Here is a 27,856-nt window from a genome sequence, read left to right as displayed (position 1 = left end):
CAAAATCGGGAAATGCAAGCATTACTTGTTCAGCAATTTTTTCCTTCAAAAGCTGAAATGCTTCAGATGCCTCTTTATTCCAACACCATTTTTGTATAGCTTTGAGAAGCTCATACATGGGTTGGGCAAACATTGCATAATTTTTTATGTATTTACTAATCCAATTTAAGGAACCTAATATCTTTTGCAATTGTTTAATTGAGCTAGGTTCCGGTAACTCTATTATAGACTTGACAAAAACTGGATCTTTATGATACCCTTCTGGGGTAATGATGTGACCCAAAAACTTTATCTCCCTGCAGCAAAATTTACATTTCTCTATTTTAAGGGTCATGCCTGCTTTCAGTAGACAATTAAATACACTTTCAACATGAATCAGATGAGAATCAAAGTCTTTGGATCTTATAATGATATCATCCACATACACCACTACAAAATCCTTACAATCAGTCAAAACTCTATTCATTGCATCTACAAAGACAGCGGTGCCATTCACTGATCCAAATACAACACGTTTAAATTGATATAACATGCCTTCGAATGAAAATGCTGTGTATTTTCTACTTTGTTCATCCAAAGCAATTTGCCAAAAGGCATTACCTAAATCTATAGATGAGAAATAATTACAACCTTGAAACTGTACTAATAACTCATCTATTTTTACGGGATGAATTTGCATCAACTTTACATGCTTATTTATCCCTTTTAGATCAACACACATTCTTATCCCTCCACCTGGCTTAGGTACAACCAATAGAGGGGATAAGTATTCAGAGTTGGACAATTCAATCACGTCCCATTCCAACATGGTGTTGATCTGTTCTCTAACTTCGTCCCGGTATGCAAATGGAATAGGATAGTTTCGACCTACCACGGGTTTGTCTGTATCCAGTTCCATTGTGTGCACATAATTTTTACATAAACCTGGTTTAATGGAAAACAATTTTTTATATTTATACAATATATTTAAAAATTTCTGTTTTTCAACTACCGACAACATCTCAGTTTGATCCAACTGACCAGAAATTTTTAATATTGTTTCATCATCCACCTTATTACCCTCAGAACTTGACACAAAAGAACATTCATAATAATGATCCACATCTACAGTATTTTCCAATGGAACGAAACGGGCAAGTACATTATATTTATCATTATCACATACAAGTGCCTTCTTAGAGAAATCTAAGGTACCTTGCAATGCATATAGAACATCTAAGCCCAAGATCATATCCACCTGCAGATTCTGAAACACTAAAAATTGTACCAACAAACTTTGCAAACCGATAACAATCATAAGCCTAGTTAAACCTAAAACTTTGTTCTTTTTAGAGCCTGTAAAATCCACTAGTCTAATGTTTTTAGTACTCAATAATCTTGGCCTACTGGCTGTAGAAGAGATATTTTTCCACACCTGATAGGAAAGCAACTAATTTCTGCTCCACTATCACATAGAGCCAAATGTTTATGATCTAGAATATTAACCCAAATTTTTGCAGTATTCGAACCATTAGGAACATTATTGATTGGTCGGTAATTTTCTTTCATGTAATTTTGATCTTCAGATTCTAATCCTTTTTCCCAATCACCAACATTAACAACTGCTATGGCAGGGTTTATAGCATACCCTCTGTCACCTGCCTCAAGGCAAAGGGAATTGACTAGTTTTTTTGATTTTCAGGAACGTGAGATCTTCCCTGATTTAAGTGTCCAATCTTGTTGCGCTCTTTGTCACCTATCTCAGTTGCATGAACTGACACTTCAGTCTTAAAAGTATTATGCACACTTTTGACAGGCAACTGCATATTTCGGATGACACTCATACTATATAAAAATTGCAACAACTTGCACATGCCCGCACGATTCCAATGAATCCTATCCAGACGATTTTGTATACGAGGACCAATGTACTGTTCATACAGAGTTTCATTTATCTTGTCATCATCATCAAAGAAAAGAGGAGCAATATTTAGCACTTTGACCTTATCCTCATCTTGAAGAGATAACAGGTGAGAATTGTACCTTTGCCATCTGACCCATTCTGGATCCCCTCTAGAATGCATAACTTTCGGAATTGGTGGTAAGGTAAGTACACTTATATTACTTGTCTTATTTTTCATGACCTGTATCAGTCTGTTGAAGCTTTGTTTGATATCATCCTCATTTCTCCGTTTCAGTAGATCATTCGTGCCAATCATTAACATTACCTGGTCTGATAACTTATTGTAAGATTCCATTCTTTGTCTTAGCTGATCTATTGTTTGACCTGAAACACATAATCCAATGTGCCGTGTACCATCCTTTTCCACCTTCACAGGTTCACCTAAGATATTTTGTGAAAGTCTAAGCATCATGCTATCTCCTACTAATTGATTATTGTCAAGTATAGGAGTTAGAATGTCTGTTTCCATTGTGTTTCTATTATAGGCAAATCTATTCTTACATGGAGGCTTTGATACATTATTAGCACCCATGTTACCTCCCCCAACATGAGTCCTCATCAGTTTTCCGCTTGGGAAACAACACCATTAGCTACTGTGGGAATCTTATCTGTTCCACGATTGTAGCTCTTAACCCCAAGGTTTGTTTTGTCATAGTAGCTATGAAAATTAGTTCTTGTATAATTTGATTTGCGAGAGTATGTATTCTCTTTATCTGCACTAGAAGCTTGTTCCACAGCCACTTGAGCTACTTTAGCTTTAAAGTTTCGATTTTTTACACCATATTCTGAATTGCTCATCCTAAGTGGGATGTCTCTAAGCGATTCAAAATTCTCTATGGCTTGCAATGCTCTTTGCAATGTCTCAACATTATTTACCACAAAGTGCTCTCTGATCTTAAATGGCAAAAGCGTAGCCACTTGTGCAATCAAGTGTGCTTCCTCCGCATGAGGCTGGATGGATTTGAGCAATTTATAATTCTTGTTTACAAATTTCTGTAAGTTACCATGTGCAGCTCTAGAAAATTGAGTATTCAGTATCCGAGTCAATGTGACACTCTTCCACCTAGAATTCTCATAGTGAGACAGAAAGGCCTTTTTAAAATCATGGTAAGTATTGAAGGAAGATTTATTCTGAGTGTACCAACTTTTTGCACAGTCTTTGAGTAACTTAGGTATATATTGCATGTAATCCTTTTCCTTGATATTGTAAATATCCATCATTTCCTCAACTTTCTCCAAAAATTCCGATGGCATACTGTCCATCGAGATTCCATCAAACTGTGGAAACTTGCACAATTCTTGTGGCTTTATGAAAGATTGTCGGTGCGGTAAAGAGTTGTCATATTGAGTACTAGTCGCAAAAGTTGCACTTTGAGAAGGACCATTTACATCACTCTTATTTATGTACTTATTATGATGCAAACAAGAATCACCTTTTACATAATCTTGGTGATGACCAGATGGTGTTCCTCTACGGTCATTAGTAGAATCAAATAACTTTTCTTCTGAGCCAGATGAATCAGTTTCAGTATTAGTGGCTTTATCACATACCTTAGATACATGCCTGCGCACTACATCCTCATCAACACAACTATCAGAACTATTCACTACTGTAGGAACTTTTGCACGTTTTCTCTTTGAAAGAGTTCTTCTGCCAGCTGATTCTAACCTACACTGACTAATGGGTGACAACACTTCTTTTACCAATGTTAAAACTTTTAGCTTTACACCCATTATTTGTTCCTGCAGAACCTGGTCCTGAGAGAGATCATTATTCACTAATTTGCAATCACTTGCCACAAGTCCTTGCATGGTTTGAATAAGTTCATTAGGCATATTTCCTGCTGAACCATCCTCTTCATTATGAAGCACTTTGTACTGAAATTGATCAGAATTCATCTCTTGATTAGGTTGAATTTGTGGAGAAGAAGCACCATCACACACTGAAGGTTTAGGTAAACTTGAAAGAGAGGACAAAGTATTTGCTAAATGCTGTTTAGTTTCACACCATTCCTTTTGCATGTGTCTCATATCAACATGCAGTCGCTCTGCCAAATTTGCATGTGTCTCATATCAACATGCAGTCGCTCTGCCAAATCTGCATGTGCTTCTTGTACAGCACCAACCTGCTTACCCAAATTTTCCATCTTTTTTTCCACAACATAGGATACTGCAGAAATATCAGTATCCACTTTCATGGATAATGCTTTTATATGAGATTCCACTTTCTCTGTTCTTATCAAACACTCCTTCTTATATTGAGCAAGATCAATTCTAATTTCTTTTAATTGAGCATCAGAAGATTGCTGAAGAGTTGTCAGCCCAGATTTAAGCACCATCTGGCTAGCATTCAGCTCTATCAATTGAGCATCAGTCTTTTCCTGATTAGCTTTGAGATCCTCCTGATTAGCTTTGAGCTCTGTTTGGCCATCCTTGATAGCATTGAGAGCAGCCATAACATCTGCCAAGCAGAAATCACCCTTTGGATCTGACATATTTAAAGGTAAAAACACCTAACCTCAGAAACCAGAACAAGAAGCAAAACAATACAAAGATTATTATAAGCTTGAACCTTTTCAACTAATCACCTGACGTCTCATAATCTTAAATATATAACAACTTTGTCAGTATATTTTACACTCAGTATCGGCACAATAGGTAACTATGGTGCTATGTTGAAAAGGTAATTTAAAATTTACATATACTGATAACTTTATAATTATTATATTGATAAAAATGAAAAGAAAAAAAAAACTAGAAACAACAAAAATTACAATAGCATCAAATTATGCAATTATTTGAAAGAATATTTATATGAAGAAAACACTTCTTTATTGTCTCCTTGCGAGGCAGAGCAAGTCCTACTCTAAATATTTGGGCATGCGTCAGTTCTACATCTGAGCACACTCAACAAGTCAGATTCCTCAATCAGGTCCACAAGATGGCTTCCTTCAATTTTCAAAACTTCACATTTGGCTTGTTCACATCCAAAATGCAGAAAATATCACACTCACTTAGTCTTATTTCTCATAACATTTCATTTTAGATAATGCAATATTCATTTACTAGCTAGTTAATGCTGATGCCAGCAGATAATAATTTCCAGCTCCCAATTATTAAACTAGGCACTTTACACCAGTTCCAAATCTTTTCTTTATCGTTTTACAGATTATTCCATTATAAAAGCATTTCCAAGCTTCTGTTATCAACAAAATGTCTCTATATAGTTTTAACAAACTATTAAAGATTAACTTATCAAGTATAATCTCTCAAAATATCCAGATTTTTAATGATATCAAACCTTCACCAATCGTCACATTTTTACTTATGTACCATCCATCTTGAGATTCTCTCAAGTCACAGACAACTAGTATTAGAGCAACTAGTTCAAGCCAGATTTTTTAGTATGTGTTATCTTCAATTGTTTTTGTTTTATATTTTTGTCCATAAGTGCTTAACAGCTTGAATGTTTGTGTTGTAAATGTACATATTTGCTCTGTGGACTATGTATATCACAATATACTTATCTAATGATTACAATTACCATTTTTTGAATGTTGATATAAAATACCAAGTATGACATCATATTAGACATTGAACAATTTTAAAGAGTTGACCTTTGTATATAAACCTTGATGTCAATGCAAATGTACATAATTTCAATAAATTTAATTATAAATTTGAATGTAACTTATCTTGCTTGCCTGAAAGAACACATATGATTGAAGATATTTGTTTTTTCATATTGTCAGTCAAAAATAACTGTTATGAATATGAATTCAGAATATTGCACAATTTGATAATTTTGTCATGATATACGAATTGGCTTTTTTAAACATCATATTTAATGAAATTAGTTTAAATAGTAATTTCAGCCACTTCATTGCATTATATGAATAAAATTTTGAGCAATCATATGACTAAATTATTACAGATATAGCACAAATGTGGAACTTTGGACTTAGCCTAACCATTTTCAAATGTAGTTATGACAATGTATTATTTTTATTGTCATAAGGTCCAGTCGTGATTAGCCTATCTGTGCACGAAGTGACTTAAAACAAAAACTCAAACTAACATGACATACAACAAGAGCATGTATAATGACAAAATTCGCATGCAACGATCGGAAGTTTGACCCTATTCAACAATACGTCACATTTGCCTTGCCACTCATACACCTAAATAAATGCATGTAAAATTCCAACTTACTTGCTTTGCTCAGTTGGCTGTGGCTCCATATCACAAGCCAATCTCACTTGAGAAACATCTCCTCGTATCTCGGGAATGAAAAATTTATCAGATGTCAACGACCATAACCTAATTTCTGATGTTTCAAATCCTGCTGCAAGGAGATCAATATCCTTTGTGGTGATACCAGATGTAACACTACAAGGGTACAATTAAAAATTAAAAAGAAGGAAAGAGTAAGTTGAGGGATTAACACAAAAAAATACAAACAACATATGAGCGTTAGAACATGTTTAAAGACAAACTGCAGAAACGTATTTCAAAACCATAAATTAAACCATACTAGAAGAAAAAACTAGGACTATGCTGATGATACCACCTAGAACCTGATACTGATACATGAATATCATAATTTCAATTGGTTAGAGATGAGATTGTATGTAATGGTCCATTCATCTCCTTAACTAATGTATGAATCCAGATGACTGCAATGGATTTAACGCATATTTTGGGAAATGAGAGATGCAGTAATAAAAGTGTAATTCCACTAAGGACTTACCTTAGACACAAAAATTACATATTAAACTTTACAAACCAAAGTATGTGAATTGCACCTTAACAAAATTGCATCCTTTTGCATTAAATCAAATCGACTCATAAATAAATATGTCCATATTGGGTAATACCAATAAAGTACCAATAAATTTGTCTCATCTTTAATATTTATAATATTGATATATAAAACATTCTACTGCAGCAATACTACAAGAGTTTTGCTTTTTACTTACTCTGCTTTTTACTCTGTAGATTTGTTACACGTAACAATTCTGGTAGTAATAGTTTTAGAAATCTTGCATGTATAAAAAAGGTGCTATTAATAGTTTAGAATATCCCCATCCCAATGCTATGGCATGGAATCTATGTAAACTACCAAGAGGGGTCCATGTAGACCCCGTGTAAATTTATAATAATGATATTTTTATTTGGTCATGTATTAAATTTTTCATATTACTGCTGATCATGGAATATACAATAAAGATAATGTAGCCCACTGTTGCCCTTAATAGATATTGATTTAATTTAAAAGAAAGACATTTAAAAGAGCTGACCCATTATATTTCTAATAGTCTTACTGAAACTGAAAGCAAGCTCTGAAGTCAATAATCAAGCATAATATGAGAAGGATATGACAACAATGAAAACTCAACAACAAATGTACTGCTCTTTACTTATTACAAGTCTCAAAGGCTTATGTAACACCAATCCTACGCAAGGTCTAAGTGTATTATTTTTTAAATATTAAAATTGATTCCACATTCAAAACATTATTTAATAAACTTCATAAGGCATTCAATTGTAATACTTTTTTAAAAATGGTATCCTCCAAACATAACTGTTTTCACACATATTTTAATAAAAAATAATATGTGGGGTTCACCTGGACCCTGTTTAGCATTAGGAAGTTTAACATTGTACCAAATTACAACATTGGAAAAATAACTATGGATAAATCTATTTACTTTTCATTGGAATTCATAATAGAATACACCAACAATGGAGATGGTGGAGGTGGGCCCTCCCTAACAGCTCGAATAACTTCCTTCAATTTCTTAAGTTCGTCGTCAACTCCTATTGGTTCCTGCGAAAAGATTTTTAGGGCATTTACTTTAAAATGCAGTTATATAAACAAAACATAAAACTGAATTGTAAGTTATGAAAATAAAAAAAAAAGTAGGCATATTTGAAATATTTTCCCTGAAAAGATCAGACTGTAAACAGTACCTTCCCTACTTCTCTACCAGATTGATAGGGGAACATAACTTGGAGCTAGGGTTACAGTGTTGCTACACTTGAGGGTTTTGGCTACCCCTTCTGAACTTTCTGTACGAAAGTGAATTCTCCACCAATCACCAATGGCCTTTCCACGCAAGACTGCAAGTAAGATAAAGTGTGACTATCTTTAACTTTGTGCACTATTTTTCAAACACAGGGCAGGTTAATTGGCACTTGCACATTCTAGTCCATCTGTCTTAGTCTCAACCATTCCTGTGGCAAGACAGTCAGCATAACCACAACAATGCCAAAGGTTCTGGGTTTGAATCCTGGCCTGGGAGTTCTTTGTGAGTGTCCCTTCATCACTTTCCTCATATCATCACTCATCTTTATCATCGTGATTAACCAAAAGTGGCAGAAAAGTGATGCTAAATAACAAATACAGGGTGGCCACTCTAGGACCATGATAAAATTCAAGTATAATTCCTGGTTTTCAAGGCAAACTTTCCAAAAATTCAAAGCTAGAAGCAGATCTTTTCTCTATTTCAACCTTACGTATTACTGCCTCTATAATCCACATGCATTCACAATCAATATAAAGGGTTTGTTTATATAACAATATAAGGTGTTTGTGTGATTCCTCAGTTGTCGCGAGAGTGCCGGCAGCTATCGGGGAAGTTGTCAGCCGCGAGATGTCAGCTGACATGTCCCTACGCATAGGGACTTTTCACTATATTTCGCCCGCGTAGGGACTTCTTTCAATCTTGGAAAATAACATTTTATCGTGCAAAGGTGCAAAGATTACTCGCCAGTTAGTTGCACTTTCTTCGCGCTTGGTTTGGAATGAATGGATTAGTTTATCTGGATACTTTAGCGAGGAGAAAAAAAAAAACTAACAAATCTCCATCAGAATTTTGGAACATGTTATCGGTTAACAAGAACTTTCAAGGCAAGTTCTCTTTTGAAAACATTTCCACTCTTGCAAAAATAGTGCTAACATTGCCACATTTTAATGTGGAAACAGAAAGTATATTTTCAATGTTAAGTGATACAAAAACACAAAAGAGAAATAAAATGGGACCAGAATTGTTAAAGACTGCAGGAAATACAGCATCACCAACCAACATCTATCTCTTCACAGCAGCAGCATGTATGACTTCAAATAACATAATCAACAGTAAAAGACTCAACGTTATTCATTAAGGCAAGAATTTACAATACCGGACCATTCTGTAATTTCTATGCTACGTCTTATACTCACGAAATAATTAGTCGTGATGATTTATCTCAAGTTAACATGTTGGGGTGATGTGAAAAAATTGTTCATTAACGTGTACAAGTTGTAAAATAAGCTTTTCAATTCTCACAATGATTCTCCGTATACAAGTATGGTAGCCATATTTGTTGATATGAACAATTGATGTTCGCAATTAGTTATGCTGTCTACAGCATTGCCACACTGTTGATTTCATACTTGGAGAGCATGGATCGTGTAAGAATGGCGAAAGAGAACAGTAAAAAAGTTGTTAATGTTGTACAGATTGTTAGGTGGAGTGTGCAGGAGGATGGCCGAGGGCTAATTATTAAACTTATGGATTTTGGTATTTTGCCCAAAGAAGGTGCTTACATGTGACAGTGACAATCACAATGTAGAACAACATGTGGAATGTGGACTGATTTGATTACAGGTAAGTTTGGCAACAGTGCATCGATCGTAAAATTGCAGGATACGAAAATAAGATTTTTTTATCGGTTCGTAATCACAATTAGCGCAAAAACTATTCACGGATAGCCCCACTGACCATTCTCGGTAAGGTTAGGTTAGGTTAGGCAAGGCAAACATAGTTAAAATTTGGGGTCGAAAAACCATGCACGGGTAGCCCCACAAACCATTGACTGATAGCCCCACGAACAATTCACGGTGAGGTCAGGTTAGGTTAGGTTAGGCAAACAGTTAAAATTTTGGGTCGTAGTAATATCAGGAATGTATATTTCGTTTTTTAAGTATTGGAAACACAAAATCTTCCAGTAAATAATGAGCGGATCACTCAATTTAACTTATTTTGCAATTTCTACATGTGACACCCAAATTTTAACTTCAAATTCGTAATTAGGAGGCCTCAATTAGTGAGTATACGAAATATTACAAAAATCGGGGAGGGGTCCTGTATTGTAAATTCGCTCCTTCATTAATTGTGGAAGCACCGAGCAGAAAGATTTGGTAAGTAAATGTGAATATTTTATCTTCTGTTTTGCATGCTCATGAGGTGTTGTTTTTTTTAGTCGCTTTACTTGGCGTAGGGGCATTTGGTAAGTTCTATGGACATTTTGACTACGTCTGTAGGAACATTGCCAAAAAATGGTTGGCAACACTGTTGGCTACCAGATGTAGTGAGTGCAGGCTCGTGTTCACTTCTGTTTGCGTTTATCAGTACGCATGTTGTTTATACTGTGTTATTGAGTTAGTGTGCTTTTCAGTGCTAGTGCTTTATTGTGTGTTGTTATTCATTCATTAGTTATGCCGCTAAACAAATATAGTCTTGAACAAAGAGTTTTTATGTACGATAATTACGTGTAAACGAACTCTTGCAGAAAAGTGGTCAGGCCATTACAAGAGACAGGATCTCTTGAACCTAAGAAACGTGTTGTGTCGCTGTTGAAGGAGGTCATTTTCAACATCTTTATAACACAGGAGGTTAGTGATCATCATTATTATTACTTTTAAATATCATTTTACGCTTTCGGTTTGCTTTATGTGCCGGGATGCTGTCTTCCCTTTCTGTCAACTGAGGATAAAGTAGCGATGTCTAATCTAAGATTAGATGTCAGAAATAAGGTGCCAGAAATATTTGTATTTGGGAGGACACGTTTTCCTGCATCCTTGCAACAATTGTAACTGTAATTGTGAAAAGTGGAAACATTACAAAACAAGCGGTTTCTGTTACGGACTTCCTGTAACGCAATGTGCCGGGACCTGTTGCATGACGGGGCCGCCGAGCAGCCGACGCTTGCTAGTGTCATAGAGGTTTGAGCATTTTACATTATACTCAGTAAATCACTGTTCTACTTCACAGCAAATTATGAAATAACAATAATGTATATAGTTCAAAATCACAACACTGTTCTCTGATAAGTATACTTATTATTTTCACTGAATAAATACATTAAATTATGCACCAATTACTATGATTCGAACTATATGCAAAACGTTCTCGTTATCTCCTTTCACTTGTTTCTTACAACTGGTTGCTACGCAACAAAACAGTATGCTATGACATTTCTTTCTTTTTCTTTTACACAAGAAGTGATTATATATTTTACAATTTTAAAACAGTCCCACGCTCTCGTGGTAAAAGACTTCAATAACCTCCCTGTAAAAATTACCTTGTTTTCTTCTTTGCTTTGGACATCAGGATTCATGTTACCTTCATCATCATCTTCCTCCTCCTCTACATCATCTTCAGGATTCTTTCCCTCCTCAATGTCAAACCACGTCCTTAAAACCTGGATGGATTATAGTATTTTCTTTAGGGACAGGAAAGATTAGTTGGCACTCTATCAGGATTGGCCAATACACTTGTTCAAGTTATTACTAAAATTACAGATATGTTTTTCTGTAAATAGCCTGTAATGTTTTACAAAATTTTGCCAAATATATGACAATTTCTGGTAGAAAAATGAACCTCATTTTTTTCAAAAACATCAAAAATGGAATTTGCATGTCTCAATCTATTAGCTGGTAAATTTGATGATAATATAACCAATCTGATTTTTCCACAATTCTCTAATTCAGTGTAGATGTTCTTTACTGTATATACAGATATAATTAAATATCAGATTAAAAAAACAAAAACTACCTAGATTCTTCCTGTATTGTACCAATATTCACAAATCTTTATCTTTCCGCCAGAAAAACTACTAACACGTATTTAATTTCTGTTATCTTATTTTGTTTATAGACATATGAATGCAAGTACATATTACAGGTATATCAAAAGTTGTTTTTCTTTTTCATTGATTTCAATTTAAAAGCAAGCACATAATTGTAAAAACAAAACACAGGGAATACACGAACAAGTTTCTCATCAGACATTCTCGTGTCAATTGATAAGTCCACAAGTGTTGGATCGGCACATGGTTATACCTGTCTAATAACACAGACACATGACCAGGTGAAGAGCAGTAACTATTTCATTTTACTGCACATTTAACACCTGTTTGCAGGGCCACCAACCTCTGTTGCACAAATCTATATGAATTTATTGCTCACCCTGGTCCTGATATGGAGGGAAATGTGAATTGTGGGAACACACAAACAATTTCATTCCTACATGAAATATATCGTTAGCATGGATTGGTAACTACACACACCTGCAGGATACAGATATATCCATTGCCAGACACACACCTCTGCAGAGCAACCATACTCCTGGGAGACAGAGTGACACGATACTTCGAAGACCTGGGGGAAGTAAAATACATACTATATCAATAAATGAATGTACAAATGTTTTTTTTTTTTGTTTTTTTTTTTTTCACTGATCAGAATGAATAAAGGAACACACATGCTTAGGCCACAACTTGAACCTACAAAAGCTTTCTTGATATTATATTGACTAAATATGATACCATATAATTAGAGGCACATCATTTTGGTAAATAAAGAAGCAAAATTTCGGTACTAAAACGGAGTCAATTTTGGATTCAAAAGTGGTAAATAAAATCAAATTTTGGTGTTATAGTGGTGAAAAATTGGATGAAAAAGTGGTATATAAAAATACATTTTGGTTTTAAAATTGTGAATATAATCCTACATTTGATTTAAAAACTACATTTATTACACAAAATTAACATTCCACTTCTAATTTCACATTTATGTAGTTATCAGAGTATTATGTTTATTTCTGTGTAAAGGAGTCTATTTTTGCTTCTGAAGAATCAACATCAGAAATAATCAAGTTTCTGTGAATTGCATAACTCACAGGATAATTCAGACCTCAGAAGGTGTCGCGTCAGTAAATAAACCCTAAATCTCGTGTTTAAGAGTTAATTTCGCATTATCTCGTGACAAAACATGGTAGGAAAATGGATCACACACCTTTCAAAAACATGAAAAATTAATACTACAATGTGTTTTTTGACATTCCATTTTTTCGGTGAAAATGAAATATGCATGCCCCCCACATATAATCCCAACAACAAGAAACAGAGCCAGAAATGAAACCAGCATAATTGAGAGAAGTGGAAGAATAGATGAGGAGGTAAACAAAAGAGGACAAATGGAACATTCGAAGATTAATATGGAACAGGGATGTACCTATGAAATGCAAGAAGGTAATATATAACACATACTACGTGCCAATAATTACGTATGGAGCAGAGACGTGGACATTGATAGAGAGAGACAAAAGAAAAATGAAGGCAGTGGAGATGAAATTTTTAAGGAGTATATTGGGGAAGACTAGAAGGCATAGAATAAGGAATGAGGAGATCTGACAGACAGTGGCGGTGGTGAAGCTTCAGGACAGATCAGGCACAGATGATACATGGAGAGGATGAGAAAGACTGCCAGTAAGAAATTACAATGCACAAGGAGTGGGAATAAAGCCAAGAGGGAGATCAAGATGTCTGTGGAAAGAACAGATAGCGGAGAGAGTTATGAGAAGAGGACAAGATTGGAACTCCGTGGAAAGAGGGGAATGGTGGAAGACCAGGAAAAAATGGAGGCTTGACTTCTATGCGGACCCAGCCAGAGGCAGGAAATGGCGAAGGATGATGATGATAATCAAGGGGTCATGGGTCCAATTCCCAGTGGAAGCTCATTGACTTCTAAAGACATAGAAGCATATTGAAAAATTTGACAAAAATTTTATCAACCTAATATATCTACAAATAGCCCTTAACTTTCTGCATAATTCTGCCATTTATTTTTATTTATTTATGAATATATAGATTAACTCATATTGTAAAGTAAATGTATATTTATTCTTATGTAAAGAGTTGAGCCCACAAAGTAAGTTGGATAAGAAAACACAATTAATATTTAGAGCATATTTATGGAAATATTAGTTGATAAATGCATATTTTGGAGATTTTCAGGTCATAAAAATTCTCACTTATATAATTTGCAAACATAAAGTAAGTAAAGTGCTCCCCTGTGCTTTGCACCATGCCATGAAGGCGTATAGGGGAGGTGTGGGCTAAGCTGGGGGTGATGTGATCAGCACCATGCCCCTGGCTGCCTTCACAACTCAGAGTTTCCTCCAGGTAGCCAATTTATACGATGCTGGAGCCACGTCAACAGGTTGAAAAAGTCCTGGTTCTCCCCTGCCGGGGATCAAACCCAGGTCTCTCGCATGATAGTCAGACACCCTAACGACTGAGCTTTCAAACAAACAAATATTTCAAGACTTCATTTTTTCAAAACTAGTTTCAACGAGAAGACAAAACCTAACAACCCTTTGCTGAACATGTCATTGTGTGCATTGCATGTAACATTTCTGATTGAATTGAAGCAACGTATAAGAAAAACTTTACCTTTAAATAGTCCCCTAAAAATGAAGGTCCACTGAACCTAGGTTACAGTATGCTTTACTTAAATTTTAATTTTTACTCTAAACTTAACATATTTTTCATAAGCTTACCTGAAAGCTTTAATCAAGGGATTTGTTTCAATGTCCTGCACGGTATGCACTGTAGAAAGCTCCTCAACAAGTTCTTTTGTTTCATCTTTGGAAAGAAACATATTCTGATGGTGCTTGAAGAACTTTGTGGCTGGATGCCTGAAACCACCCCTTAATACTTCTATATATAAATGTGAAAATATAGGGCATAATAATTGAGCCAATTCAGACTTGTATGGTTCCTTTAAGTTCAGTATCCATCTCTTCAATCTGAAATAGAAATGATAAAGTACATGAACAAAGCGATATATACAATAAATGAAAGTCTGCATTATCATAAATTAGTTAAAAGTTGCAAAATGTGAGTAATTTTTTCTCTTCCTTTTGTACCTATGTAAATATTCGCCACTTCTGGCTAGCAAACTCAGAACTCTTGATGACTAGACAGCAGCTGCATTTGACAGACAAAGCAGTTCTCAAAACGGTTCACATACTTCATACTCGGCATGTGTGTTGTTTTGCCCCAGTCTGAACTAGAGCTTCCACTTTTCGTAATTAATTTTAAAAAAATATGTACATAAATATGTAGCTGTGTATGATAAAATATATAAGATGGCTCAAATATGTAACTTCCGAAAAGGGTAACATTTGTTTCAAATTCCCACTAACTCTTTACTTATCTTTTAACAACAAATGGTACTTTCCCAACAACGAATGAATATGATCAAGAAGAGTTTCAATTATTTTACACTTAATAAATTATTTTGCCAACAAAATGACATGGCATTGCTACTTTTTAATAAATATCATAAGAGGGGAATTAAAGACATATTTCCTTCCCTTGCTTCCACATTCGCAAGGGAAGCTCGTTGCAGACAACTTGACTGTGAAATAGTGAACGGTTTTTAGAATTTTAAAGGTTTTTACAGTTTTTAAAAATTCATACAGGAGGACAAATAAGTTTGTATTATAGGTTTTAACTTTGGTAAACAATGCCTTTAAAGCACATAAATTTTCAGTGCGTAATCGATCTTCCTATACTTTTTCCCGCTCGCATTTCACCTAACCCTTAATCCTGATGACTATGGAAGAAATATTTTGACGAAGCTATGACTTTATGAATTACTTATAAAACACCGAAACCTGAAGAAGAGAGAAGTTATCTCTCGAAACGTCGTAATTGAAGAAAACATATTATACTCTCAAAAAAAGTAAGTAAAATTGTAATTTATATTGTTTTGTGACAGCCTACTAACTGATAGGAATTTGTAATAAACTGCAAATACTATTAACTTTATAATATTTAATCACTACCAAAGTGAAAATTAACATTCTTTCATTGCATGCATTGAGGTATAATTTGGTAACAAATGCACAAGGAGTTAAATGGCATGTAAGATGTAAGGTCTAGTTCGAACATTGTTTAGTCATCCATGCAATGACATTCCCCAGGAACTCTACAAATGTGAGTTAAAAACATTAAGATAAAAATGGAGGAAGGACATGTGTTGAAAATTTTAAAATCCCAACACATGTCAGATGCTTACATGCTGCTTCCAGCTACTGGTCCAGAGGGTCATTTGGCGTGTCAAGAATTTTTTTAGGTTGTCACCAACAGCCACAACACAACCTTCAATAACTGCCTCAAAGTCATTGATATCCTAGCCCCTACACTAATATTTCTTCTTGTAAATGTTGGGAGAGGTTGCATACATCAGTCATACATGCCACCATGCATGACTGACATATAGTTACGTATTACAAGAAAAGAAGTAGAATTTTTATCGGCCTCTTTTAAGGATCAATGTGATGTTTTGGTGTACATGTACATCCTATGGTTTCTTTTGCACACAAAAATTAAATAATGCTTTCTACAAGGGCAAATATAAAAATCTTTGCCCCTATTTTTTTCATCCGAAATAGTGTGATTGAGAAACTGAGATATACATCCAATGCAATAGGCTTATCTTGGAACAGGCTATTTTAACTCTCAGCTGCTCCACGGCATGGCGCTGTTGTCAGCTTGCAAAGATGGCTGTAGTATCCAGCATGTTCACGTCGTATGAGCAGTGAAGTGTTATTCGTTTTCTATGGAGCAAGGGACGAATGCCCATTGAGATTCATAGGATAATGCAGATGATGTATGAGGACAAGCATCTTGCTTTGAGAAGGGTGTGGTGGTGGAATTGAGAGTTTGAAAATGGCCGAGAAAACCTTCACGACAATGGGGTGTCCTCCCTCACAACAGAAAAAATTGTCTGCTTGGCAAACAGGACCATCGACAGACTTCAGTCATTCAAATGGGAGATTCTGGAGCATGCACCGTATATCCCAGACCTCACCCCCAGTGATTTTGGTCCACTGAAGAAGTTCCTGGCAGGACAGAGATTCATTTGCGACGAAGCGAAGACTGCTGTCCAGCGGTAGTTCCACGATCAACTGACCAAATTCCACAACAGCGGCATCTCTGAACTAGTGGTGTGATGGGACAAATGCCTGAACTGCTGTGGTGACTATGCGCAAAAATAATGCAAGGTACATAAAACAATTCCTATATTTTGATTACCCTGCATGTTTATAATTTCAGTTGAAAAAAAAATTGGGGCAAAGATTTTTCGATTTGCCCTTGTATCAATAAACTAAGACTTAGTAACATTTATTATGATTATATTTTCAAATAAGCACTCTAGTTTATTGATCCTCATATTGGAAAATGTTATTTCGGCAATGTCAGTGAATGTAGTGGCTCTGGGATTCATCCAGCCTCTAATAAATGGTTACCTGGGGGCAACCCTGCAGGTAAAGATGTAGACAGCATGGTGCTGATCACATCACCTCCACAAATGGCAGATATTGCACATATAAGGAGAGGTCCTACTACCACATCCCAACATATAATACAATGCGCAGGTAGTGTTAAATATAAAACATGCAAAGGTTTCATGCAAGTGGGTGTTAATCCTCAAATATGCTCAATTTTTCACCCCAGAACAAAATCACATTATACAAATACATCAACAACTTACAAAAGAAAGAAACATATGTGTATTCTATAATTCTGAAAGTAATCACCATTTATCATATACAGTGAAACCTCATTAATCCAGACAGGAAGAAAAAAGAAAGAAATGAAAAAAAGCAAAATGCAAGGTTTTAAATGTGGCTAGAAGTCAACAAGAGAACTTCCCAAAGAAAAGGCAGTCAACCACTGATGAAATTCTGTTTCCCGCACACTTTGTACTGTACTGTATAGCGTATTTAGGCCAATGCCCTTTAAATACACCATAATAAACGTGTATTGTTGCTATAAACGGAGTTTTAATGCAGTTTCTACTGTTCTTTTAGGTTATTCCAGTTAATCCAGACTTTCGTTAAACCGGTCAACTTATCCCCCCCATTAGTCCAGATTAACGAGGTTTTACTGTAAATACTATTATTATATCAAGCTAATGATATGCTTTAACTTACCCAGCAAATTGTATATCTACTTGACTGGTATCATTGTTGCTGTTACTAAAAAGTATACTGTTCTTCTGAGCAACTTCTTTGTCCACTGCTGCTACGACTGCCATTTCTTCATGAGACTGACTCAATTGCAATTCAGACTTTCGAAAACTCTCAGAATCCTGAAATTAAATTTCTTATCAACATATACCCCAAAAAAACAATGTCAAAATAACAGGCAACACAACTTTGAACTGAGCATTCTGGATTATTTACATTTCTATTATGTTGGACAACTTACAATACACCAATCCGTTACTATTCTGTATATTGAGTTAAATTATTGCAGCATTCCAAGCATAAAAAATATAGTAATACTGTAGAACCATAAAACTGCATTCTAAAATGATGCACCTGCTTTATACTACTTAATAAGGATATGTAGTACAAAAAATTATTTCCAATTTTCTGAATGCCTCAGACTAACCGCTAGTCATTAATCGGTAACTTGCGTGTCACATCATCTTGAACAAATTTTATTCAATAACTACTTGTAGGAAATAAGTGTAAACTTTTGTGACTATTTCATTAAAGGAAATAATGTGCTGTAAGTGAAGCTTTGATTGATTGATTTAGGGTAAAAGTTTACTATCTGTCTTACACCTATAACTTCTGACTTTAGGTCAATTTTTGACATTCGTACTGCCTATCTGCTTCGCGGAACATTCAGTGAATGTTTTTTGGGGCTATCCATCCAGGAATCGGTGCGAAATTTAAACAAAAACAACTAATATTTTCGTTTGAAATTTTTGACTCAAATTTCACAGAGATTCCGGGCTCTGCCCCTGGGGTAATTGACCTACCCTCCCCAATCGCTAACGCGGCCCCGCCTCCGCTCCGGCTTTTTCTATAGACTCCCTGTTAAAGGCATGTTAGAAATTGGCGGGTCACTTACCTCCAAATGCGACCCAAACTTTAAAATTTGAACAAATCCGTTTTTAGGATACGGAAAACTTACCTGAATTTCACACAAAACACCGTCCCGATGTTAGACAATACTACAGGGACTTATTACGGTAAGTAGTTTCTTCTGTAGAAATGAAGAAATCTGTTCGACGGATAGTAAACAAGTACCATTTTGGATAAATTCAATGCGATGTCACCATCATTGGAATTAATTTCCATTGAGAATACGAATACGACACTACACTTATTACTTATTCTATTTCAAACGGCATCACTTACTGTATAATGACGACGCTTTAAGTAAGAACCTACGGCAGCTTTAACAGCCTCATTTTTCGATCGTCTCATCTTCGCATATTATTTTCTCAAACATAACTTTATTTTCCGCTGTACATTGGACACAGATTATATTTCAATATGGGAGGATGTGTGAGTCTGTTGCTGGAATCGAGACCTCAGACCAGCTTTGAAAACTTTCTATCTTACGTTGTGGTGGTATCGTATCAAAAATATTCGCTCCTTAATCGTAACATTATGCGTAAAGAGTTGAAGAAATTGCCAATATTTTATTTTTGTAATAATAATGATAACAAGAAATTGCACAGATAGTGTTATTTTGCTGTTTTCAGTGTGTCAACGTTGGTTGTTTGGCAATACTGGGCAGAGTTTTTCCAGGTTCTTCTGCTAAAAATCATATGATCGTGGGTGTAGTCTGTGTTTCTTTTGCAACAGGAGTGAAGTGCAAGTGTAGTCGTTAAGTAGGAATGGATTTATTTATTTGGTTTGCTGCATTTATTGTGGGCGGTAAGTAGGAAATAAACTGTATTTATAAATTATACTTTAAATTTAGCATTCTCAGTTGATCATGAAATCTGTTTATGCTACCTAAAGTTTTCCCCGTATGAAGTAAAATTTGTCCTACATGCATATCACTGTTGAATTGAAATTACATTTTCCTCTTCTGAACCAATATTTATTTCAAATGTTAGATTGCCTTTATTATTGTTATATTTTGTCAATTCTAGTTTACTTTTGTCACGTATGTTACTTTCAGCAACCACGGCCCAACTACCCTACTGAATCCCGAATCCAGCACCTAAATCATAACTCTTTCTTCAAATACAAAGCCAGGAATTGTTAAAATTGAGTGTAACAACACTCGTAAAAAGGGCCCATTCATGAACAGCATTTTAATTTTTGAACCATATAACCAAACTGGGTGCTACTTTCGTATAGGTGAAACACCTAGAAATCATTTATTTCGCACTTTTTTACATTGCTAACATACTATTCTGCATTGCGGAACATTTCTTAAGGTGTAATAATGAATTTCTAACGAAAATAATGTCTATTTCTTACATTTCCGAGTACTTACTGTTCTTCGTTATTTCGATTCTGTAAGACACAATGTGGCGATAGCGTACTGGTTCATCGCGCGTTGTGCCAGTGTTTTGTCGATTTGGAGTGTGCATGCAGTGTTCTAACCTTGTTCACCGAAAAATACCTACTTTCGTGCCTGGATTTGAAATTATGCTAATACCTCGCAAACCACTGACGTTAGCCCCACAAACCATTTCCCATAAAAGTAAAGTAAAGCTCTCCCCTGTGCATAGCAACACGCCATGAAGGCGTATAGGGGGTGTGGGAGTAACGCCCCACACTTTCTTGATCCGGTCGTGAGTGGGGGTGATGTGATCAGCATCACGCCCCTGACCGCCTTTACTCCCCAGGGTTTCCCCCAGGTACCCATGTTATTCGACGCTGGGTGGGCGTCGTTCCATCGTTAGAAAAGTTTCCGGATTTGAACCGGCTGGGGATCGAACCCGGGACCTTAAGCATGGTAGTCAGACGCGTTACCGACTGAGCCACCGCGGCCACATTTCCATAACCATTTCCCATAAGGTTAGGTTAAGCAAGCATAGTTTTTTTTTAAATACTCTCTACGTCATGTTATAGTGAAAACACAGTGAAGTTTGAAACACTTACTGGGGGTTATGTCATGTAACACACGGAACATTGTGTGTGCAGAAAGCACATGACGGCAGCAGCATTAACGTTTCGGAGAGATATTTTCGCAGATACACACATGATCTCGCATTAAAATGGGTCAAAACTATATTCCTGAACTTCAACAACGCTAAAGAAAATGATTTGCGTAAGTAATTTCTTGTGTAGGTAAATATGCGATATCGCCCGAACGGATTTCTTCAAATGTGCAGTAGATACTACTTACTGAAATCAGTTTCTGTAGCATAGTTGAAGTTCTTTGAGGTATTTTCTTTCGCGGAAACTGAAACCTTCACCATAGAATGCTGCAGAACAAGAAATAATCACTTTTTATGTAAGGAAATTGCATTTTCTGACAACATTATGCCGTTGTTTCCATTACGTAGCTGCAGATGGCACGAGCATCGAACGTTATGCGGTTTCGCCAGTGTTTCCAAACGTGCCATTTTCTTACGAGATTTTTTTTTCCTTTTTTTTTAACTATGCTTACCTAACCTAACCTTGCCGGAAATGGTCCGTGGGGCTATCATGAATGGTTTTTGGGGCTATCCGTCAATGGTTCATGGGGCTATCATGAATAATTTTTGGGGCTATACGTCAATGGTTTGTGATGACATAATGAACATGAAAGTTTGTATTGTTCGGTGACGAAGGTTGAAACACTGCATACCCACTCCAAATCAACAAAATACAAGCACGACGCGTGATGATCCATGACGAGTGCACACCATATTGTCTGTTACCCAAGCGGAACAAGGAAGACAAATAATTACTCGTAATATGAAAAGTTGACACTATTTTATGGAAAAAGGCAAGACTTCACCATAAAGAATCTTCCGCAATGCAGAATAGGTAAGTATTAATGCTAGAATTAACGAAATAAACGAGTGAGAGGTGTTCGGGCGATATCACACAATTACCCTTATGTAGAAAGTAAGAAATTCGTTTCTGCTATACGAAAGTGTTACCATATTTTTTTCCATGTTCGAAAACCCCAAAAACCATTTGAATAGCCTCGCAAACCATTCATAAATAGCCCCACGAACTATGCATGGCAAGGTTAGGTTCTGTTAGGTTAGGCAAACATAGTTAAAATTGTCATGTTCTGGCAAAACAATGGCATGGTTGGAAACACTGAACGGGGGTTACGTCATCAAACGCATGGAACATTTGGTTCACGTAGTCGAAGGTAATGGAGGCAAGAGCTTTTGTGCATCGGAGAGGCATTAGTGTCGAAAAATACATGATTTACCGGCCGAATAAATTGAACGAAGGGAGAAAACACTCCACGACCTTTCAAGAGTCTACAGAAACTCTGTTCCTTAAGTACTTTCTCCTGTAAAATTGAAGAAATGTGTTTTCCCTATATCGAACTCTAATTGTAAGGCACACCTTTGGAGAAATTTTCATAGAAAATGCATGCATAGCTTCCTCCATAGATCCTAAAAATGAAATTTGTATTATCCAGTAAATGGGAAGTTGAACTAAGTGGGAGTTATTCACATTGCACATGTTGCATTACACCCCTTTAGTAATGATATTCTGTTTCCCCCAATAAGTAGTTAACTGAATGTCCTCTTTCTTTGAAAATATGTATATTCATAGAAAAAAATATTAAAAAATTCCAGCACACGAGCTAATTTTACCACAAGACGTCCTTTATTTAGAGCTCTCTTCCACATAGTACACCCTGCACTGCATCCTTGCAGACTAACTAGGCTTTAGCATCTGGACCAACAGTCATGTGACCCATATGTATTTGTGATTGTCCCTTCACCTGTCTCATATTACACCATTCATCCTAATTGTCGTGATTAGCCAAAAGTGATTTAAAATCAAATCAATGTGCAACATCAAATTCTATTATTTTTACTTCCAGTGTATGCAAAAGGAGAACTAGTTATTCTTCATTCACCAAAATCCATTGAATTTAATGGAGATGAGGTAATGAAACAAAGTACCTTGAAGGATGTGCTTTCGTCTGCGTTGGGATTCACCACATATGGGGTAAGTGTTGTCATATTTTGTATGGGACAATTGCGTGTGGTTTTATAGTAAACTTATGTCAGTCTCCACGGTGCAGTGATTGGCATAGTGTGCCACGAAATCAGTTGAATGGATGTGGAGGATGCTACCCAGTTAGATAATCTTCAGCTAGGAATTTTTGAAAAGAGCACTTTATCATCTATTTCATCATTCATTCACACTTTTATGATTAACCGAGCAGAAATCTTCATTTGATGCAGTAATGAAAAATGTTTTTTAAAATGGACCCACATCACTTCTGTTACCACGTAACATTTTGGACCTATTTCTGGATCCTTCTTCAGATGGTCCTAGGAATTAAAACATTAAAAAAGGTATATAAAGTTAAACAAAGATGGATATAAAAGAAAGCAAGGACCATGCTAAAACATGTAAGTTAAACTGAAACAAAAGTATCTACTTGTAAGTCCTATTTTTGTGTTCCTAAATGTTTACATAATTAGTTTCTTTATCAAAGCAAAACTTATTGCATTGCTAGAATATCAATAGTAATTTTTTTTCATATTTTGTTGGTATTGGCACATATTTCAAATTGGTCCATTCATACTAAATGATAAAACAAATAAGCATTTATTCACATAAAATCCCGTTCAATTGCACGAGCATGTACAGTCCAATATATGTGTATGTACAGGGCTCGAAAAATCCCATTGCCATGGTGACTAAAAATTTCAGCCTGGTGACTGTGATCTCTTGCTGTAATATTGCAGTTTTTTAAGTTTGCATGTATGAAATTTTGAAGATTCTAAGTTCAAATTGCAGTACAGCGTGAGTTAGCAAATGATTTTTATCAACGTTGTGAACATTCCATAGAATCAGTAACTCCTTGTCTCCAAACCCCTCCCATTTCCCGCTTTCTCACATGATTAGCGATGTTTTGAATATGGTGATGCTCAGCTTCTTATAGTATGCACAATTGCTAGTAGTAGGTGGTTACCTGGCACCTGATTTTTATGTCTGGCGCCTAACTGTGAAGAAGATTTTTCGAGCACTGTGCATGTCGTTAAGACTGGATGGTGTTAAATATAGGTTGAAGTATGGAATAGAAATTTACATAATTTGTCAAATTTGATAATTCAGTGGAGGGCAGATATGTTGCTAGCAGATGTAGTGTAAGAAAAATATTGATGACATTAAGTTTTGCTCCTTATCTCGTTGGTATCCCAAAGATTGTATTTACTTAACATGTAAAGAAGTAATTTCTTGTACTCCTGTGCAAGTGAATATTTTCTTGACTGCTTTGTACAGGAGAGCTCATGGTCTGGCCTAACAGTGAAGGATCCATTCCACTATCCAGAGAGTGTGGTTGGCATTGTGGTTCAGGGAGTAAAGACCCTTGGAAATTCAGTTGATGGACACAGATTTGCCGTGCATACAGATGAGGATGAATCTGAAACTTGGCTTACAGTTACTAGGCGAATAGATGAGAGATTTCCTGGGGAAAATTCCACTCTGGTCAGAATGGACTTGCAAGAGGATGATCAGGTTGGTGTTTTACATTCTTTTTTGTTTGTTTGTATTTTAATTTGAATGTGGATTAAAATTATTTGTCACTTTTTCCTTGGTTTTCAAGAAACTCGTATTCTAGAAAAATTAAAACTGGAAAATGGGTTTTGTTAACTGAGACCCAATCTGTTTTTGAACTCTAAAATCAAATTGTACATTGCGATTTTGAAATATGTATACAGTACTGGGTAAGCACCATGCCTTGAAGGCACATTTAGGAGATAGGACCCCATACACAGCCATCTTGTGGAGATGATGTGATCAGCACCATGCTCCACCTGCCTTTATTCCCATGAGCTCCCTTCCCCCATGTACCCATTGATTTGAGACTGGGTGAGCCCTAGAGCCGCTTCATCCAGGGACAAGGCTGGAAAAATTCCATCAGATCACCTACCTCGGGAATCGAACCCTCGTCTCTCGCGTGGCAGTCGGATGCCCATCTATCTATTGTTAAACTGACAGTGTATACCCAGTTTATTGTAATGATATTTTAAATATTTGTATAATATCAGAGGATGTACAGTAAAACCACGATTTTTAGATCCTCAATTTTACATTTTCCCACATTATACATTCAAGTTGGATGGTCCCAACATAGCAAAATGCTACAAAATATTCCTCAATTTTACATTTTCCTGCATTTTCAGTTTTTTCAGCTTGGTCCCCTGAAAAACGTAAAATCGAGGTTCCACTGTATACACATAACATTGTGTTCTAACTTTTCAAATAAGTGAACATACTTGCTTGTTTCTCTTACTTCTCTACCACATACTGACATTTCCAAAGTCTTTATGAGCATTTATGCATGTACGCTAGTTATATAATATTGAGCAAGCATATTTTATTTATTCCCTTTGTTTAAATTATTCATATGGGGAACTTTGCATTGTTAAATACCCATCCTTTTGCTGGTCAGTGATGATGTAATAAGGTATTTACAAATCCTAAAGTTAATTGCTTATTTGTATTTCTTAATGATCAGTGCAATTGCAGGTTCACACCATTCTTGTTAATTTTACATTAAAGGTATTCAGTATACCTGTAAGTTAAACATGTTACAATCATATGTTTAATTGAAGTACTCCATACAATTAACCGTAGGCCTGTGCAAGGGGAGGGCAATTGCCCCTCCCCCCCTAATCATTGACGTCCGCAGATTTTTTCCACTGAGGGACAAGGAAGGTATTTTCCCATGGCGCATATTACCCCGGTAATAGTGTTGCCAAACATATTGTAGCTTGGTGCTTATTACTCACTATCAAATAGAATAAACAACGTTAAATTGTATTAAGTTAAGTTTAACACTACTTATGTGAGTGAGTATGAAGCTTTTTTGGAACGATGTTTCAGGGTCCAACTGCCCCCTTCATCAGGTTTGTAAAATATTTTCCTAAGCACTGAACATAGTGCTGCGTTAAAAAGTGTTAAAAGAGGATTAGGTTGAGGGTAGGGTTGAAAACACTTAACACTATCTCTGACACATTCCTAATTAAAAAAACTCCACATATTATTGGAAATCAATTCTAGAGTAGGAAGACAAAAGGATACTTAAGATGGAATTAGTTATCACGTTTTTCTTGCATTATTTCTTCCAGAGCACCTGCAGGGGGGCAATTGCCCCCTCGATATCAAAGTTTATACAAATAAAAATACATTTCGTAAAATTTTCTGGCTCACTTCACTCGCAATGCATGCTTTTCGTAGTCTTGTCAAGTTCAGAGCCATAGCTAGGGGGCAGCGGGAGTTGGCCATGTGCTCTGAACGATATAAATGAAAAATATTGTAAAAGAGAATGCCATTGCACCCCATGAAATTTTTTTGTGCCATATTAAATCAATATTGTTTTCAGTTTGCAAAAATTTGGATCTAAAAATTTTCTTGGTTGCTTCGCTCGCAGTTTTATTGTTTTCTGTATGCATTGTACAGGGTCATCCGTTTGAGATGTCAGAAAAATAAACCGTTATCTACAAGAGGGCAATGTAGATACCTGTGAGCAGTTCGTTGTAATAGAAGCAGAAAGGATGTAAATTTCGAGTGAGTGGAGGTTTACAGTCTTCAGCTGCATGGCGGCAGTAGCATGCATGTAATAGTTGAAAAATTTGCATACCATACGACATACTGTGAGCGCTGTTGTGACGTGACCACCACCTTTGTTACCATGCACATTAGCGCCGCCATGTGGCTGAAGTCTGTAAACCTCCACTCACTCAAAACTTACATCCTTTCTGCTTATATTACAACAAGCTGCTCGGAGATACGTACATTAACCTCTTGTATATAACTGTTTACTTTTCTGACATCTCAAACGGATGACCCTGTAAATTACTAGAGAGAGAGGTTATAACTACTAAGTACTTGAGACTCTTGATTCTAAACAGTTTTGTCTTAAATGCATGAACACAATTGTTTGGAAGAAAAGGAGGGTGGCACACACACACACAGTATATACAATACATACATTCATATATAGATACATACATACATACACACATCGATGCAATGAAACTAAAACAGTGAGATAAAATAAGGTTTTTCTTTCCCGACTGGACTTTCATCAAGGCTTTTACCCCCCCCCCCCCAACTGTGTCTGTGCATGCCTATGCAATTAAAATCCTGGTATTTTTCAATACGTGATAAATGATTAAATAGTGCAATGAACCTTAGACTTTGTAAATATCGATTATCTTTTATCTGGTATTCAGTTGTTGCTTTATCAGCATTTATCTAAGATTCAAATAATTCATTTTATTTCAGTTTTCTGACTATTCAGGCTTGTTTGAAGATGTGGACTCTACACCTACAGGGTTTTCCCTCAAATATTTGAACACATCGGTGGATGAAGATTTTCAATTTCTACAGGAAGTCCAACTTCTGAAAGAAATTGGAAGGAAGGTAAGCAATCTTAAGTGTGAATGAAAGCTGTACTTTTCACTCCTTATAGTCTAATTGGGGGGGTGCCCAGTAACTGTAAAAACTGCAAATAATAGTCATATCCTAACAATAGCCTTCATAAGTGATTTGCTGTCAGCTACATCGTTTCACTTTCTTTTGATTTCATACTATGTCATAGATTCAACTGCAATGGAAAAATATAGTGATTTATAAGGTAATTGTGACTGTTCTAAATGGTTAAAACAATCTGCTTAACCCAAAAATAATTCACAACCAGCGACTGATTTAAGAATATGTGCACATGATTTAAATTAGAAACTTATTTAAAATGGTTTGAATCATTCAAAGCCAAATTGTGAAAGAAAATTAATATTTTGTAGAATGCTTGTAACCTGGAAAGAAAGATTGAATTTGAAATTCATGACAGCATTGTTAAAGACCCAAAACACACACACACACACACACA

The 27,856-nt window shown here is 35.8% G+C and overlaps 2 protein-coding genes across 2 annotated transcripts in view; one reads left to right on the top strand and one right to left on the bottom strand.

The window, feature by feature from the left end:
* LOC145981832 (TAF5-like RNA polymerase II p300/CBP-associated factor-associated factor 65 kDa subunit 5L) overlaps positions 1-19,332 on the bottom strand; it is a 49,234-nt gene extending 29,902 nt beyond the window's left edge. Inside the window, exons 1-7 of the mRNA XM_083115274.1 lie at positions 19,219-19,332; positions 17,998-18,155; positions 14,551-14,799; positions 12,278-12,368; positions 11,291-11,410; positions 7,654-7,772; positions 6,155-6,331 (exon numbers count right to left, since the gene is read on the bottom strand). Of these exons, the coding sequence (XP_082971400.1) occupies positions 6,155-6,331; positions 7,654-7,772; positions 11,291-11,410; positions 12,278-12,368; positions 14,551-14,799; positions 17,998-18,155; positions 19,219-19,287 (983 nt within the window). The 5' untranslated portion in view covers positions 19,288-19,332. The remainder of the gene's footprint in view (positions 1-6,154; positions 6,332-7,653; positions 7,773-11,290; positions 11,411-12,277; positions 12,369-14,550; positions 14,800-17,997; positions 18,156-19,218) is intronic.
* A 287-nt stretch (positions 19,333-19,619) lies between these two features.
* ATP6AP2 (ATPase H(+)-transporting accessory protein 2) overlaps positions 19,620-27,856 on the top strand; it is a 28,492-nt gene continuing 20,255 nt past the window's right edge. The window contains exons 1-4 of the mRNA XM_083115285.1: positions 19,620-19,743; positions 22,826-22,953; positions 24,241-24,477; positions 27,253-27,390. Of these exons, the coding sequence (XP_082971411.1) occupies positions 19,704-19,743; positions 22,826-22,953; positions 24,241-24,477; positions 27,253-27,390 (543 nt within the window). The 5' untranslated portion in view covers positions 19,620-19,703. The remainder of the gene's footprint in view (positions 19,744-22,825; positions 22,954-24,240; positions 24,478-27,252; positions 27,391-27,856) is intronic.

The sequence above is a fragment of the Lepisma saccharinum genome, chromosome 30 (genome assembly GCF_977018435.1).
Source record: "Lepisma saccharinum chromosome 30, izLepSacc3.1, whole genome shotgun sequence".
Lineage (NCBI taxonomy): Eukaryota > Metazoa > Arthropoda > Insecta > Zygentoma > Lepismatidae > Lepisma > Lepisma saccharinum.
The sequence above is the reverse complement of the archived record's forward strand: the minus strand, read 5'-3'. Positions and strand labels throughout refer to the sequence as shown.